At 38.7% G+C, this 16474-nt stretch overlaps 1 protein-coding gene across 2 annotated transcripts in view; it reads right to left on the reverse strand.

Moving 5' to 3' along the window:
* Window positions 1-4183: 4183 nt before the first annotated feature.
* CARS1 (cysteinyl-tRNA synthetase 1) overlaps window positions 4184-16474 on the reverse strand; it is a 33498-nt gene continuing 21207 nt past the window's right edge. For both annotated transcript variants that reach the window (XM_053945111.1, XM_053945110.1), the window contains 6 exons: window positions 13941-14022; window positions 10020-10100; window positions 9454-9521; window positions 8080-8139; window positions 6771-6854; window positions 4184-5662 (listed from right to left, as the gene is read on the reverse strand). In XM_053945111.1, coding sequence (XP_053801086.1) covers window positions 5528-5662; window positions 6771-6854; window positions 8080-8139; window positions 9454-9521; window positions 10020-10100; window positions 13941-14022 — 510 coding nt within the window. In that variant the 3' untranslated portion in view covers window positions 4184-5527. The remainder of the gene's footprint in view (window positions 5663-6770; window positions 6855-8079; window positions 8140-9453; window positions 9522-10019; window positions 10101-13940; window positions 14023-16474) is intronic.

The raw sequence follows: 16474 nt of genomic DNA on the forward strand, positions 1-16474 counted from the left end.
GCACGCGGGCCATGTTGACTGTTCGGCGGTGCGGCGCTCAGCCAATCAGAGTGCGCTGGCGGGGTGCGCGCGGGGCCGCGGGCGCGCGCGAGGCGAGCGCGTGATGCGGGGTGGGGCGGGGCCGAAGGGGACGGCGCGTACCCGCGCCCTTAAAGTGACAACAGCACCCGTGCCTCCTTGGCTCCTCCAGCAAAGTTCTCGTCAGGAATCTGCAGGAACCTCCTTGGCTGCGTGTGCTGGGCCGTGCTGTCCCTGCAACAAACATCGGGGTGCTTGGAGCCCCGCAGGAGAACCGGGGCCTGCGACCCTGAGTTTGTGGGCCTGTCCCAAACACCCACAACGGCGTCACCGTATCGGCTCTTAATTCTCATCAGAAACCCTCGGCTCATTCTTCTGTCCCTGGGTACAATTAGAGCAACTCCACCACCTCGCCTCTCTGACCTGTCCTTAGAAGTGCTCAGCCATGACAACATTCCAGTTGGGTGGCCTGTCCCACCATGTCAGCAATGACCTGAGATCCCTGCATGTCTCATTCCCTGCCATTTGTCATTAAGATCATCCATGCTGGGAGAGGATCCATGCAGTTGCTGAGGCACTGTGCCTGGCCTGAGAAACATGGTGCTGTTGTTCTGGTTATTTAGTAACATGGTGCTGCTGCTTTACAGCTCCTCCGCAGCAAAGGAAGTCGTGGCAGTGCCCGTCTGTGGCTCTGACACAATTCCCTGTCCCAGCAAGCCAGGAAAACCCCAGTATCAGCCCACATTCTGTGTACATGGCAGTCTGAATTTTGGTGTGAGGAACCAGGCAATTTCAGCACCTGAAGCCACTTCCAGAGTTTTAGTCATCTTTCACTTAGATGTTTTTGAGAAAAAACCTCTAACCCTTATCTCCTGTCAGGGAGTTCCCTTGTTCTAAGAATTTTTCTCAAGGTCTGCAGCTTGGATTTCTGTAACAACTAGTGTTTGAAAGCAATGAGACCAATATTTTATAAACTAACAACTAGTCAATATATTAATGTTGGGTTAAATAATTTACAGTAGGAATTTAAGTTACAGGAATAGCCAAGGAATCTTTAATTCAATACCAATACTGTAATTAAAAATAAGATAATTTTGAATGAACTGCAGGAATGTTATAGCCACTTGCACAAGCAAGCAGATTTGGTGGGCCAGAGGACATGTTCAGTGGAATGTTCCCCTTCTTTACTTTTCTTCCAGCTCCCTTTCCCTGTTTCTCCAAACCAGTCCTTTTTTTAACATCAGCAGGTTAACAGGCTCCTCATATTTCCATTAATCCTTAATTTTGGGACAACCTTATTCATGGTAGTGGCTTTTTAAGGTCATGTATACCTGTATGCATTCATGGTAGTAACTATGCTTGATTCTCAGTGTTCCAAAGAAGAGCATCATGAACCTAGAGAAGGGCTTATCTGAAGGTATTCCTACTCCACACTTCTGTGCTTGCTGCTGGCTCACAGCCGTCAAGTAGTCTTTTAAGATTTTTCTGTCAATCCCCATTTTGTTAAAAGCCACTCAGATGCTGAGTACAAACTTCAAGCTTTGTCTCCTACGAAGATGCGAAGGTGTGAGATCTAGCTGCACCTTTCTGTGCTTGTATATCAAGGTAAACACACATTTCAACTAACTTAAACCTCTGGATTTTTAGTGCCCATCTCCAAAGGCATTAAATCTCCCATGGTCAATGAGGGATTTTTGCTGACTGCTGTCTAACCTCTTGTAGCACAGTGCTAGACTCCATGCCTGTGGATAAAGCACCATCTGTGGAGTCGTCTTGCTGTCAGGTGCTGCTACCCTGCAGAGAGCTGCAAACAGATATCTGCTGAATCACCCTGGCTTGATTTAAGCACCCAGCCTCACATGCAAGAGCTTGGAGAACCAAGGAGGGAGGGGATTGTGCCAGATATGCCAGACAGATGCACTTGATGCTGGAGAGCAAGCTTAGGCTGAGATGTGTAACTGGCATTAAAACTGTCTGTGACTTCTGCCCTTGGGTGGGTATTAATGGAAACTGCTCTCACTACGTGAGATGCTAGACATTCACAGCCTCATCTGAGATAGATTTCCTCTGTCAATGACTTTTCCTGCAGGGGAGGAAGAAGTTTGATCATTGCTAAGCAGAGTCTTGGCACTAAATAGCTGGTGTGCTTCTTAATTAATGTGTTCTGTCTCAAGGCATGTTAAGTACTATGCATGTGGTACATATAGAAATTGCCTTGTGAAATCAGAGTGGAGTAAAATTCCTTCCCATATTTGTGTGGTAGAAGTTCTTTGATTAAAGAGGTAGCTAAATTTGGTCCAACAACTACCACCAGCAAGAATGCTTAAACTTATCTTCGACTTCTTTCTATGCACTGTATGTGGCACTGAATTGCTTATTTGCACACTTAAAATGTACTGGTGCCTTTGTGCAACAGGAGACAGCAAATAAAAATGTTAGGACAAACAGGTCAAAGAGAGTGTCATAAATGTAATCAGCACTCATCAGTTGAAAGTCTTTGAAAAGATTGGTGGCATCAAGTTCACACTGAACAATTCACAGATTTTTCTACCAGTATCTGAGCAAACTGAGTGATGGGAGGAATTTGTTCTCTTGAGTGAAGCAGTATTCACATTTGACGCTAATGGAAATTTTCACATCAGAAAGGCTGAAAGGCACACTCTTAGCAAGAGACGAACAAAATTTGCTGCTGCCAAGTTTGGGCTTCAGCCAAGGGTGCAATTTAAAACAGAAACACCACTCTTTTATCTTGCCAGCTCTGAATAAATTCTTTGATAGGTGGGAAAAGAAAAGCTCCATGTTGTCTGAGCAAGATGAGGTCTCTTCCAGAAAATTAAAATATTTTAAAATTCTAAGATTTTGCTAGGAGGATCTTCATAATTTTTCATAATTTTAATAATGCTTAGAAAATTATGTTTCAGACTGGCTTCCCTGAGATTGTGTATGCATATATGACCATAAAAAAAAAAAAAAGGACACACAACCCCTCCCCCCCCAAAAAAAAAAAAAATTAAAATACTGTGTAGTCTATCCTCTTCCTTTTTCTGGCTGAGTGAGACAGATGGCTAAGACACTGCAGACCATTGCTGTTGCGTTCCCATCTCCTGCTTGCCAGGTCTCTCTCACAAAGCAGATGCAGTGGAATTAATTTAAGTGCCACCTTGAGGGATTGCCAGGGAATAGGTGTTGTCTATACAATTCAGTAATCCCACAGATTCAGGTGGCACACCCACACTGAAAAAGTCATCTTAAGCAGTGTGCATCCAAAGCTGGCTGCAGCATTCTTTGTTTGCTACCAAGTTTTCCTTCAGCAGGATTTTATGCATACTGAATTTAAAAAAATATACTGAGGGAGGGAGGAAGCAGTGTGTGCATGTGGGAAGCATACAGAAAGACCAGAAAATAACCTTTGGAAAATGTGAGTCTAAAATGCTCCCAAGATCCCTGCAAGAAGAGTTGTCCCAGAAACAAAATGAAGCATTTAGGAAAGAAAAAGGACATTTTAAAAAAACCCATTCTTTTACATTGATATAATAATGGAATTGGATTAGGTTCTACTAAAAACATAGCAGGAAGAGAAAAACAAAATGTAGGGCCAAAGCCAGGATTTTATCTTGGATATGTCATAAACTAGAGCCCAGGACAGCCATGGATCAACAGCATTTTCTCCACAGTTAAATACTAACTCACTTTAAGTGCTAACTCAGATGACCAAAAACAATTTCTGTATTCAAATTCCTGGCATTATTTGACATTAATTTGCAACTTCAGAAGCAGCATAGGCATGTCCCATCCTTTCAAAGATGTCCTGAGTACACATGCATTTTCAGGGAGCATGCTGGGAAGAAAATGATGAACTGATAAAGCCAAAGGGAGTTGGGATCTAAAATGCTACAAAAATTGAACCTTTCCTCTTCCCATAGCAAAGGATGGAGAAGTTGCCTGAATGGCCATGGCTGGCTGCTTAAAGTATCATTGTGCATTTTAAACATGCATTTATAGAATTAATTAGAAATTAGCAGAATAAGCAAATATTGAATGCAAAATTAATTAAATCAGTAATAGCAAGCTAAAGGAAAAGCTCTGTAAACCACATTTCAAAAAGATGGTTGTGGAATAAAGATAAGCTCAATATTCTCCCCACTACACAAAGTTCATATACAAGTATTTTACAACAGATTTTATTTTCTGCACACAAGATGCATCTGCTTTACTGACTTTAACATGATATATGTTTTCAAATAAGGCAAATACAGACAAATTAGGAAAAAAACACTACTAGACCTTTCTGTTACTCCAAATAATGTATTCATTCCTCAGAAGGAGGAATAGAAATATAAAAATATCAAGGAAAAGCAAAGATGTTTTAAGTCTTAATTAAGGAAAGGAACATAGCCTGATTCATTGTAGCACAAACCTAGAAGTTGAGAAAACAGAGGTGTCACAGGATGACTTTCTGCAAGTCACCTTGAGAATACTGAATGAATATAGTTCTGCAAATCAGATACTTGGCTGTTCTGTGCAGCTGCGAAGCAGGTGAGATATTGTTTAGGATTTCATGAACTTTAGCTCATTTAGTAGCTTCTGCCAGTGAAATGCATTGTTAGGCCACAAAGAACTCTCCCTGCAGAGAGTTAAATCATCATGTTAAAAACATCAGTCTTGAATACAGGGCAATGTCTAGCTGTATTCCCTAACTGCAAATCAATCCACAAACTGTGTATCAGTAGGAAACCCTCTTAATTCCCCATGGCTCTGAACTGGTAATTAGGTACTGAGTACTTTGGGTAATCAGGTACTTTGGCAGCGCTCCTGTTTCCTTGAAGGGAGAGCTCCAAGAACACATCACCTCTGCCATCAGCCCTTCATGTCTTTTCCACCTGTTTGTTCAATGCAGGTCATTTGCCTTGTACTTACCCACTTGACTGCAATTGCAGGTTGATGATCTCTTCCCTTTTTCAACAAAGGGACTGTTAACTTCTACTATGCAAAGTGTTCTGGGTATACTTATGAGAGTTTTTAATAACAGCAGCTAGAACAAGTATCATAATGGAACTATCCACTTTTTCTACTTATGTAAAGATACTAAAGTCATCTGGAAAATGTTGTTCTTACTGTGGGGCAAATTACTCAGCTCCCATTTAGCAATAAATTTTTCTGACTGTAACATTGGGTGTTAGATAGAGATCAGTATGCAGAACAAATTAACCAAAGCCTGAACAGCTAGAATGAACAAGAATCCTTATGTGGATTTGCTGACTGAGCAGCACCTCCACAAACAGAACTGGCAACCACATTTGCTATCATTGAGAAGAAACTTCTTACATGTTGACTTTTTTTTTAATGATGGATTTTTATTACATTTCCAGATGACATTACTAACCCACGTAAACAGGAATTTTACTTTGCACATAATAGAAACTGTAAACAGAAATTTGAACATCAGTATATGCTCACTTCTTCAATGGGAACCCAGCACTAGCCTTCTAAATAAAAAGTCCTGTTGTTTTCAATTTGCACTTCCATTCTGAACCATTTGTAGATACTCTTTGTGTAACTTTTCTTGGGTTTCATGAAGTTTCTTTAGCTTCTTAATTTGTCCTTTGCTAAGTTCTTTGCCTTCTGCGTCATGGGTGGGAAATCCCTGAAACATATTTTTAAAAAAAAGAGTATTTAAGATAAGTTCTTGGACTACTTTTGTTCTTCATGGAATTATGTTTAGTAAGATAGGGAGATTATGTCATAATGACAGGCTGTCAGGAAGGGGTGTATCTTGGCTAATTTTAGTCACCTAGAAGTTTGACAGCTAACTTTGACTATTTCTGAATGTTCCCTTCCTAGCAAAACAAGAGGCATAAGAGTGTATTTATCTTCTGTCCTGAACCACATAAGGAAAGCTTAGACCACTAACTTCTAGATGGTTTTAGTTAAGAGAATAATGACTAATTCCTGAACAGATGGTTAAAATAATCTTTTAATCACACTAGGAGATTGAATTCAAGGCTTAAAGCAAAAGCAGTAAGATACTTATATTCTTGATGGAGAAAGTAGGATCAGCATTTTTATGGACATTCTCCTTGGCTTGCAGGGGTATTTTCCAGTATTTATCCTCTCCATTCTGACTTGTCCCCAGGACTTGAATTTGTGTAAGTGAAGGGGAGAAGCAGAAGCAGGATCAATGACCCAAACCAAGTAGAAGTGAAGAAACAGTACTTTATGTTTTCCAAGTAACCCTTTTATCCCCAAGGGGAGCAATCAAGACCAAAGTTATGCATACAGCCCCTTCAGAGAGCCTTTGCCAGGAGAGAGCAAAACAGTGGGCACAAGGGAACAGGAATCACAGGACCTCTCAAAAAACATCAGTTCTGGAAGAGTTGGGGGATTTGTACTTGCAAATGAATGCCCTGCCTTGCACCAGAGTAATAACTCTGTGCATGAACATCATACACACTCCTACCCACAATATATATTTTGTTTTGCAGTAAGGGGAGCCAAAGGAAATGTACAATGAATGTACAAAGGAACGTAGAAGGAAAATACCCTTGAAATGATGGCTAACAGAGACCTTGCTCCCCAGTGCACAATAAAATTCATATATCACCTTTTTCTTCTCTCCTTCCCTCCTTCCCTCCTCTTGCTACATTAATAGCACTGCCCTGGAGGCTTGGAACAAGATTGCTATAAACATATACAAATAAGTATGTACAACTGGGGGAGGAAAACCCCTCCCTATATGAAGAGAAGTCTCTTACATTTTCATCAAACATGGAATATTTGTCAAGTTCCAATTTAAACATTTCATGTGGTGGAATCTTCATTTTTTCCAGTTTTGCTGCCTGCAATATAAAACTTACATTAACATCCCAGTTAATTGCTGACAACCTGTCACATATGTAAAAGGATAAGTAGATTATAATTTCAAAATCAAGGAGTATTCAATTCATAATTGTTAATTTTGTGAAAAGAAACTTGAAATGAGGAACAACTCAGTAGGTCTTAGCTGTGCTTGTCTGGAGGAAAAACTGTTTTAAACCTGTAGAGAACCACTTTATATAACAGATGCATTGCAGAAACTCAAAATAATTTGCTTATATACTCCAAAAACTACATCTGATTCTTGCTAACTTGGTTCTTTAGGCAACACAAAGTTAATAGCTGCTATCATAAAGACTATTCAGCAATTAACTCACTGGAAAGGGAACCACCTTTTTCAAGATTCTTGCTGGCAAGCAAAGGTTTCTATGCAGGTTACAGAAGAATCAGATGCAGTAATTGCACTGAGAACAAACTGAACTCTCTCTTATCTGTAAACAAACACATCTCAAAATCTTTTCCATGTAATTTTTGCTCTATGCAAGGGAATCACCTTTTCGAAAAAATGAAGAAAGATACTTGGAGTTTGTGGATAATAAACACTATTTATCTTGTTTTATCTCTGTATGTGGTGCTCTCTAAAAGTTTTTTTCCTCTTCTAACACAGGAATGTATTTCCTGTACTGTTAAAGTCATCAGCATGGCAAACAATATTTTTTCTTATGAACTAATCTCCTCTGTCTACTCCCCGTCCAAAACCCAAAACCTTTGAGCTATCTGAATTCCAATCACAGAGGTAAAACATTTCTCTGCTCAATCATAAGGAACAGGGGATTTCTTACAGAGAAAAAGAAAAAAAAAAAGGAGAAAAAGAAACTCTCTCACATATACCTATGATATTAGAAAGGGAATCAATAATAAATTACACAAGCAAAACATTCTCTAACAGTAAGAAGCATGTAAGATACTACTTTGTCAGTTAGGTAATACTGTTTATAGACTGAAATTAAGTGCTACACGTTCTTCTGTAATAAGTTTTTGGAGGCTTTAGGTGTGTTTTTAAAAATAGCTTCTCTATGAGAATTGCAAGTCCAAGCCTGAACTGCAAGCCAAAGGTGTTCTGAGCAGGAAATTTTAAACAAAAAAAAAAAAAAAAGGAGACCTGGTTGAGACTGGGCAGAGAGCCTGTGTTCTTTCCTGCACGTGACTACTGCTGCCTACACTTTCCTTCAAAATGAAGTTACTTACTTCCTGCTGTTGTTTTTTCCTGGCTGCTTCTTCTTTCTTCCTTTTTTTCTCTTCTTCTACCTGTGAGAGGCAGTGTTAGTGAGTAAAAGGTAAAGCACTATTCCATTTGGTTGTTTTCTACAAACCTGAGCCAGCTCCCCTGGATATCTAATTACAGACAGAACTGGCAGCATGACCTGCAGCAAACCCACCATGCCTTATAATTAGGATTGTCTGATACTTCCCACTGTATGACTTTGATTTAATTTGCTTTTAATCACAGTTATACCAGTTTTAACTGTTCAGAATGCATTTTGCATGCAAAATGGATACCTATAAAAGAATACCTAAAATAAATGATCCTATCATTTTAGTGGGAAAACTTTTGCAAATGACTTTTAAAAAAGACTGTATTTCAATGATATTTTAAGCTCTTGCTTCAAACTGTGAAGATATCACAGTTCCTTAAGAAGCAGTTTTATCACTTGATGTTCCTAGGGAAACAACTATCCAAATTTAGCCAACTTGCTAAAAATCCCATATTGCACTTGCCCAGAAGAGACCTGTCAGTTCTGCAAGGGTTCTGCCAGTACTGAACATGATGCTGTTTCCAGGGAAAAGGGACTCTGGCTGCAGATCCTACCCAGCAGCTATAAACAAACTGCCTCCAAATGTCACTCTGATGAAATCTGGAATTGACTAAAATGACTTCTTACTTCTCCCTTTTCTAAAAAACATCAACATGGAAGGAGAAATGTTGGAAAGCCTCTAAATGATTTCTAGTCATGAAAGAATTTTATTATTTGGTAAAATTGAAGATGGACATAGGAAGTGCCAAAAGCAGGGTATCTATACAGGCCTTGTGCATGTGAAGCATGCCAAATTCATGCATGTCAAATTCACAAGCTTAATACAGTAACATGAATTCTTGCCTGCACATCCTGAATATCTCACCAATCCATACTATATTAATTAAGATTTAGCCAATACATTTTTTCCCACATATCAGATGAATAAAGACTAGTTCTATGGAAAATGTTGACTTCATTTGTACAAACAAAAGAAGTCTGAATTAGCTTCTCATTGGAATTGTTCTTCTGCAGAGATAAGACTGAATGCAATACTGATCAAACCCTTAGTTATATGAAGACCTTAAAAGGCAATAAAATAAAAAATCTTTGAGGTATTCACTAGGTCCCATACAAAGTTTTCAAGAAGCTGTTTTGAAAAATTTTTTTTTTTCCAACACACTTAAACTTTTTCTATCAATTCTCTTATGTCATCTTCCTTGTTGCTAGTCTGCTATGATTTTTCTTATGAATTATCAAAGAAATGTAAAAATATCCATAGCTTACACATTAAATTTTAAAAATACAGGACGCTTAAAATAATTACCTTTTTCTTTTCTTCTCTTTCTTTCAATAATGTTTCCTTATCCACTAATTTAACCACAGTTGGAAGTCCTAAAGAAGCAAAAAGAGATGGATTAATTTCTTGATTCGTCAAAGATAAATGTATTCACCCTGTGAAAATTGTTTTCTTTTTGCATGCTGAATGCAAATACAACTCAGTGGCTACTCAAAAGTGAATAAGAAATTAGGTGCTATACAAAAAGGTGAAAAATATTGCCATGTATGGTTTTTTATTCTGTACATGTATTCCAATATACAGTTCTATAATATATATTCATATATATATATACACACACCATTATATATGATACATATATATCATATATATATGATGTGCCCTATATATATATGTGCCATTATATAGTACATATGAAATACATACACATATATATATTTATATATGGTGCACATATGATATGCTATTGCTCTGCAATACTTGAGTTTACTAAATGATTCTAATTAGTTTTGACAGTTTGTTTTCCTACTTCTTAGGAAAGCAGCAGGATGATAAAAACAGCTCCTACAAAGTTTCAAGAGATAACTGGGTACCTTCATGATCTTCAAATCGAACTCCAAGTTCAGGCAGGATGTCATCCCGAAGAGCATCACTCAACTGCAGCACTTCAGTTACTACAGAGCATGAAAAATACTTTTAGTGAAGTAAAATTTGGCCAAAGTATAGTTTTATCCCGCTACATAGTTACTTATGTGCAATTAAGAGATTGCCACTCTCACACAGAGAGAGAAAGGTCTTTTCTTTTGAAGTGATAACTAAGTCCTGCCTTATTTCAGCCACACAGAGAAGCAGCATGTTTCTTTGCAGGGACTTGAAAATCATTATTTTCTTCCAAGATACCCTCACTGTTCCTGAAGGGGAACAGAAAGAAAATCCAAGGCAATTCAGAAATGATGCAACAATTCTGCCAGTGTATGGTGGAAGGGTATATGACTCAGGAAGATCCTAATGGTTGCTATAGGATGTGCAATAAGAAAGGTTAAAAACCTAATTTTAGAAAATCACAAATTAACATATCCTGTGCTAAATCTAACAGTGCCCTTTGAAGGACTATGATTTTGTTAATTTCATAACTACACATACATTTGTCAGAGGAACTGTAATCCAAACATCCTCTTTTTATTTCAAGCAATCTATTTACAGCAGAACAGAGAATTTTGGTTTGGCTTTCTGCATGGTGATCACCATTAGACATCATGGCTAATATTTTTTTTCCCTTGCAAACTTACTAAAGAGCCTTTGATGACAGCAAATAGTTAAGATTTAGCTGAAGTATATGCGATCAGCTTTTAAGGGGAAACAAATCTTCATACAGGATGATTTTTGAATGAGAAATTGTATCAGTAGAGAAGCAGCAGAAGAGTTAAGAGGGACTAAATTAATCAAAGAGAGCCGGTATGTTGCGGTTGTGAGTTCAGTGGCATTTTTTATAGGTAGTCTGATATTTGGGAGGAACACTTATCAAGTATAACAAGACAGATACTTGGCTTAGATGTGCTTATAATGAACAAGTGTTCTCCCTTTCAGCAATTCTTGGTTAAACCTAAGGAGTACTTATGGTCTCAAAGTTATTATTTCAGTGGAAGCTTCCATCCAGATAGTTTGCTAAACACTGCACACTCTGGTGCCATCCCTGAGCCTTCATCTCTTCCACAATCCTCAGAGAGCTGCAAGTGAACAGCACTGACTATCCTAAAACCATAAGAAGGAACACCCTGTTTCAGTGCAGGGCTGTGTTCTGTGGTTCTCTTTGCACAGGAAACCACTGCAGTGCACAGAACCTCTTCTGTCTGCCGTAAACAGAGTCATTGTTTCTCCTGATCCACAGCAATTACACACAGTGAACCACAGTCGTGTTTGATGCAACTCTAAATCAGCCATTAAAATAAACCAGGGATAAGATTCCCTCACTGGCTGTTGATACTAAAAGGTGCTGGCTCCATCAAGACTGTATCAGAAACACCTACTGCTTATTCACCAAAACAGCATCTGCACAGTTATAGATGTTCACTTATCTAAAATCATGAATAACTGAAAGCTGAAGAAGAAGAAATCCAGCAAGGAGAAACATAATGACACATACTATTTATGAGAGGACACATCCTCTGATTAATCCTGTCATGCAGAGGAGTCAGCACCACTCTTCTTAAGGCTGACATGTGCCTGTTCTTTGCATGTGGCACCTCCAGAGCAAATATGTTCAGGATTGGATAGGGGATTGTTTGTGGGCTGTCTCAGGACATAAGGAGGCTCTCACTGAGGACAGTGACCAGGAGATCAGTGAGACAATGCCTTAACACCAGTGTCCATCAACACCCCAACAGATGAACACTCCTTGGGCTTGTGACTATTCCCCAGACCTCTTCACATTTTCTGTGAATTTCAAGCCAAAGAGTATCAGATGTGAAACAGATGTTGAGATGCTGTGAATCAGCACACTGTGATGGGAAGGAAAAAGAGGACCTTGAAAAGCATCTAGAGAATACTGGATTATAAATACTGGCATCAAAAGACAAGAGCAGGCAATGCTACAATGAGAGTTTGTCCCAGTTCTGGTCCACTCCTAACATATTTGGAAGAGGGCAGAAGGTGCAGAAGGCACTGTGAGAATTATTAAGTCCACATTTGAATGCTACCCATTCTGGATGATGGTAATATTTTTGTAGAGTACATCTATTCTGATTATTACTAAAAACCATAGCTTTAAAAATGGCTATTCTGTGAAATATTTTGTAGATACATTTTGAAAGGGGATGTGTGTGGATGGAGACATTTGTAATACTCTGCAGGTTTTGCAGAGCCACATGCTTTTTATTTAACATCTGAGAATACTTAAAGCAATGCTGATTGTTTTAAATAGTATTTAACACAACCCTGCCAGCAAGAGGCTATGATGGGGAAACTCCCTTTGCCTAAAGCCATGCAGAGGCAATATTCCCAGCCACTAATCAGAACAACTTTTTACAGTAATTTAATGCTTCCTGCAAGCAAGAATTTAATGGGTAAAGGGAAAGAAATCTGTAGTATGTCAGTGCAGGTCCTGCCAACCACCACTCAGCTTCCATATATCAAATACTTTAAAAGAAAGGTGCCTCCCTGGTCAAATTGCAGAGTGCTCCATACCCCAACCAAGCAGCCACTAGATCCAGTTTGATTCTCACTGTCCAGTGTATTTCAGGCAAAAAATCACTGCATTCCAAGTAGGAAATTCAAGTGCCAGTAAGCACTTGAGCCAAGTGTGTTCTAAAAATGATCCCTGTGATATTTAAACCTTACCACTGCTAAAAGCAATTATCAATTTAGCTCAACCATCATAAAGCAAGGGGGAAAAAAAGCTTCATATAAACAAGTATGTTAAATACCAAAAGACTAAATAAAGCTCACGTTTTTGGCTGAGGATATACATACAAACCTCTTGAATTAATTCAAGTTACAGAAAATATTTACTATTGGAACTTATTACTAAGCCTATTTCTCAGCATCAATTAGGCCTATAAGATTTTGACAATACTAGCAGAGTAGTCACAGTAGCAAATACAGTTTTGTGCTTTTAATGTAAACTTATCAGCTTTAGAAGAAGTCCAAACAGTAGCAGAATAAGAGTCCAGAGTCTTTTCCAGCTGAATAGGTTACCAGACACCACAAGTAATTTTATGTTTCTGTGTAATATATGGGTTACTTGTATGTTTTATGCATTAAAAAAATGCCCTGTTTTACCTTCAAGTACAAATCCCAAAGTTTTAAGAAAACACATGTTGAAGACATGCAAAATTCCACAGGGAACAGCATAAAATAGCAAGAGCTCCTACATTAGGAAATATCAGTAAAATCAAAAAAAGCTTAATGGAACAGCTTTTTTAACACTCTGTAGTTCTGCTGCCAACACACACAGCATGATCAAAGCTTTTAAAGGGATTAAAAAATACACCTGAAACTTCTAGCAAACTCCCAGACAAATTCTCCAAAGAGAGCACTCAATTACCATCAGGGGAGCTACAATTCCAACTATGCTAACAAATAATAGTGAACATCTTGGGCTATTTAAATGCAGACACTATTATTGTGTAGCAATCTGCACTTTTAAGAAAATGCAAGCGCCCCAGGGAAGAGATCACGGGTACTTTCATACCTAGAAAGCAGGGAGCACCCTAACGTAGAAAAACAGCAGCTACACCTCATCATTCCAGAACTTTTAGATTCTTTAGGAAATGAAAATTAGTTTAGCAGCTTAAAAAGATTCCCAAAGAGACAGGCAGCAGAGATGGAAAAATTCAAAGCAGCTCTGATTTAAAGATGCCTTACTTTTATTATCTAAACAAGGAGAGACTATCAGCTGCTTCACACCCACACCTCCATCCTCTCCCCCAGTTTGGTTCCTATGACCCCCAAGTCTCATGTGCAGGAAGAAGTACAGGAAAGGACAGAAAAGTCTCATGTACTGAGTGAACTCTCACCTTTCTTCTCTCTGGCGATTTGTCGCACTCCCTCTCTGAACTCAGAAAGAACTTGGAGGTATGGCATCACTGTAGATTCAATCTGCAGGATCATTATTTCCACAGTTAGCTAATCATCATTTAGATATAAAACGTCCCTACCCACTTCATATTTATGTACTGTTGGATGGAACTTGACCCTCAGGGCAGATCTGTATCAATAAAAATTGTCATTGCCCTACTGAAGTCAAAGGATAGATGAAAATTTGCATTAGCTGTCAATTTTCCTTTTGTGCAGATAAAATCAGCTTGTCAAGTTCAGCCTCTCCCCATTCCTTTTTCACCTCCTTTCGGTTAGATCCATCACTTCCACAGGGTTATGCCACAATCCATCTAACTATAATGCAGTGCAGGGATAAAAACAGCACTCAGATGAATTTGCTCCTTCATATACTGTGTTGTCTTAGGCCCAGCTGTTTATGAGATAATAAATAATACCACCTCAAACAGATATTAGGACTAATTTTCATTAGAACCCAGATCTGTTCCTGAGATTTTCACTTATGCTAGTTGTATAGACAGTGCAATTCTCTATATTCCTCATAGAATTCCTTCTCCCACACAAAGTGGGGGAAGATTACTGCTGAATTATTTCAGGTGTAAGTAAATGCTAGGCATGAAATCTCAGAGAAAAGGTCCTGTGAGTCTGGTCTCAATGGCAGTGAATAGCAGCAGCAAGCAGTTAGTGAACAGCAACAAAAACAACTACAGCTCAGCTACAAAAACAACTACAGATCAGTGTCTGCCAACACTTCTCTGGAATCCCAAGAGAAAAGCCAGGCCCTTGGGGGAAAGCCTAAATTAAAAGTTTAATTACTTTGGAGGGTGGGGGGAGATAAAAAAATGGCAAACTTTTGTCTCCTCTATAATTTCCACACGTCTTTCCTGTCTGTTTAATCTCCATGACAAATTTCTGTGCAATTAAGGGACAAGATAGTCTGCTGTGCTGTAAAAGTGCCCCTAGGAAAAGAACCCAGGAGTTCTGTTAAAACTTTTCATAAATGTGAACACTGCAACCAGCTTCATAATCAGATCCAGCGCTGACAAGTTTGGCCCAAGGAACAGACTGGAAAGTGAGGAACAGTCACATCTCCACTCCCCCACTGCACTGGAAACACCTCTTCATGGAAATAAAATGGTATGGGGAAAGCAGGCACTGTCACTAATTTATCAGTCAATTCAAGATGAAAGATTTTTATTTCCACAACAACTAACTTGAGAGAAATGCTGAATTCACCTCGAAAATGATATTATGGAACTGAGATTTTTTGACTTCAAATCTCTTATATCCACTTTTCAAGTAAATTACTGACCCGTGGTAATTAAGCTAGTTTTTCTTTCAGCGCTTTTGAACTGGATTATGCCCCTTTTGGAGATATTGACTCTATTGGTTCTTTCATCTCTAATTTTAAAAAGGAAACAACTGGCCTGACCCACAGCCTTCTGTAATTAATGAGAAGTTTTTGAACCTTGGAAGTTCACCTCTTTAATTTGTCCTAAGAAAAATAAGTATTTGGATGCAGGACTGAAAGTATAATATTTAATGAACCAGCCAAAACATTTTTGATATTTCACATTTTTATATTATAATGCTTAACACCAGTAATGATCTGGGTGATAAAAACAAAAGCTTCTTGAGTGTAAGAGATGTTAGCACAAGATTCTTCAGACAACAGTGCTAACAGTGTTGCAAAATGTGGAATGTGTAAAACTTTCTTCAGAAAGGATGTTCTTTAATATTTGTTTTTTGTATCCTTTCAAGCCTGATCAACAAGAAAGGACATGTAATCCCTGAAACAGACAGCAGCTAACAAGCAAGCTCTAAGTGATGCCCAGGTGTTAGAAAAACAAACTACTTCTTGGTAGAATTGCCTTGTTAAGGTTTAGGGCTGGACACACTACAATATTCTCAGACCTTAGGGGAGGTTAACAAAACTTGGGCAGAAGGATGGACCACTGATAGTGGACACAAAGAAAGCCACAAAGAATTTACAGGCCACAAGGACACTTGGCAGAACTCCTAAGATAAGGAAGAAACTCATAAAGCCAACTCAGCAACTGTGCTGAATCAGCTCCCACTGGGTAAAAGGTAATTTCAAACACCAACTCAGGGACAAACAACCCCAGGAACCCGCTGACTCAAAAGAACAGAAGGACTGAGCATGCAGACTAATTAGCATGGGAAGCAAGAAAATTATTAACCAAGAGAACATAGAATACAAATTAATATGAGAATTACATAACTTGCAGCCAATGAACACTAGCTGCTTTATTTGCTAAAATGCAAAAATAGTAAAAAGTTTTGATAGTTGGTGTGCTTGATTTGTGGAATATCACCAAGCACCTAGGCTTGCACAATTTTGAAAAAAACAATCAACGTTGCTCTTGAGAGTGTAATTACTGGCTTGTTGCACATGGGTAACAAATCCAATTTTTGTGGACATGTGTTAGCACAGGATTTTTTTTTTTCCTGCACAAGATTGTTCTCACTCTAC

This window comes from Vidua chalybeata, chromosome 6 (genome assembly GCF_026979565.1).
Source record: "Vidua chalybeata isolate OUT-0048 chromosome 6, bVidCha1 merged haplotype, whole genome shotgun sequence".
Lineage (NCBI taxonomy): Eukaryota > Metazoa > Chordata > Aves > Passeriformes > Viduidae > Vidua > Vidua chalybeata.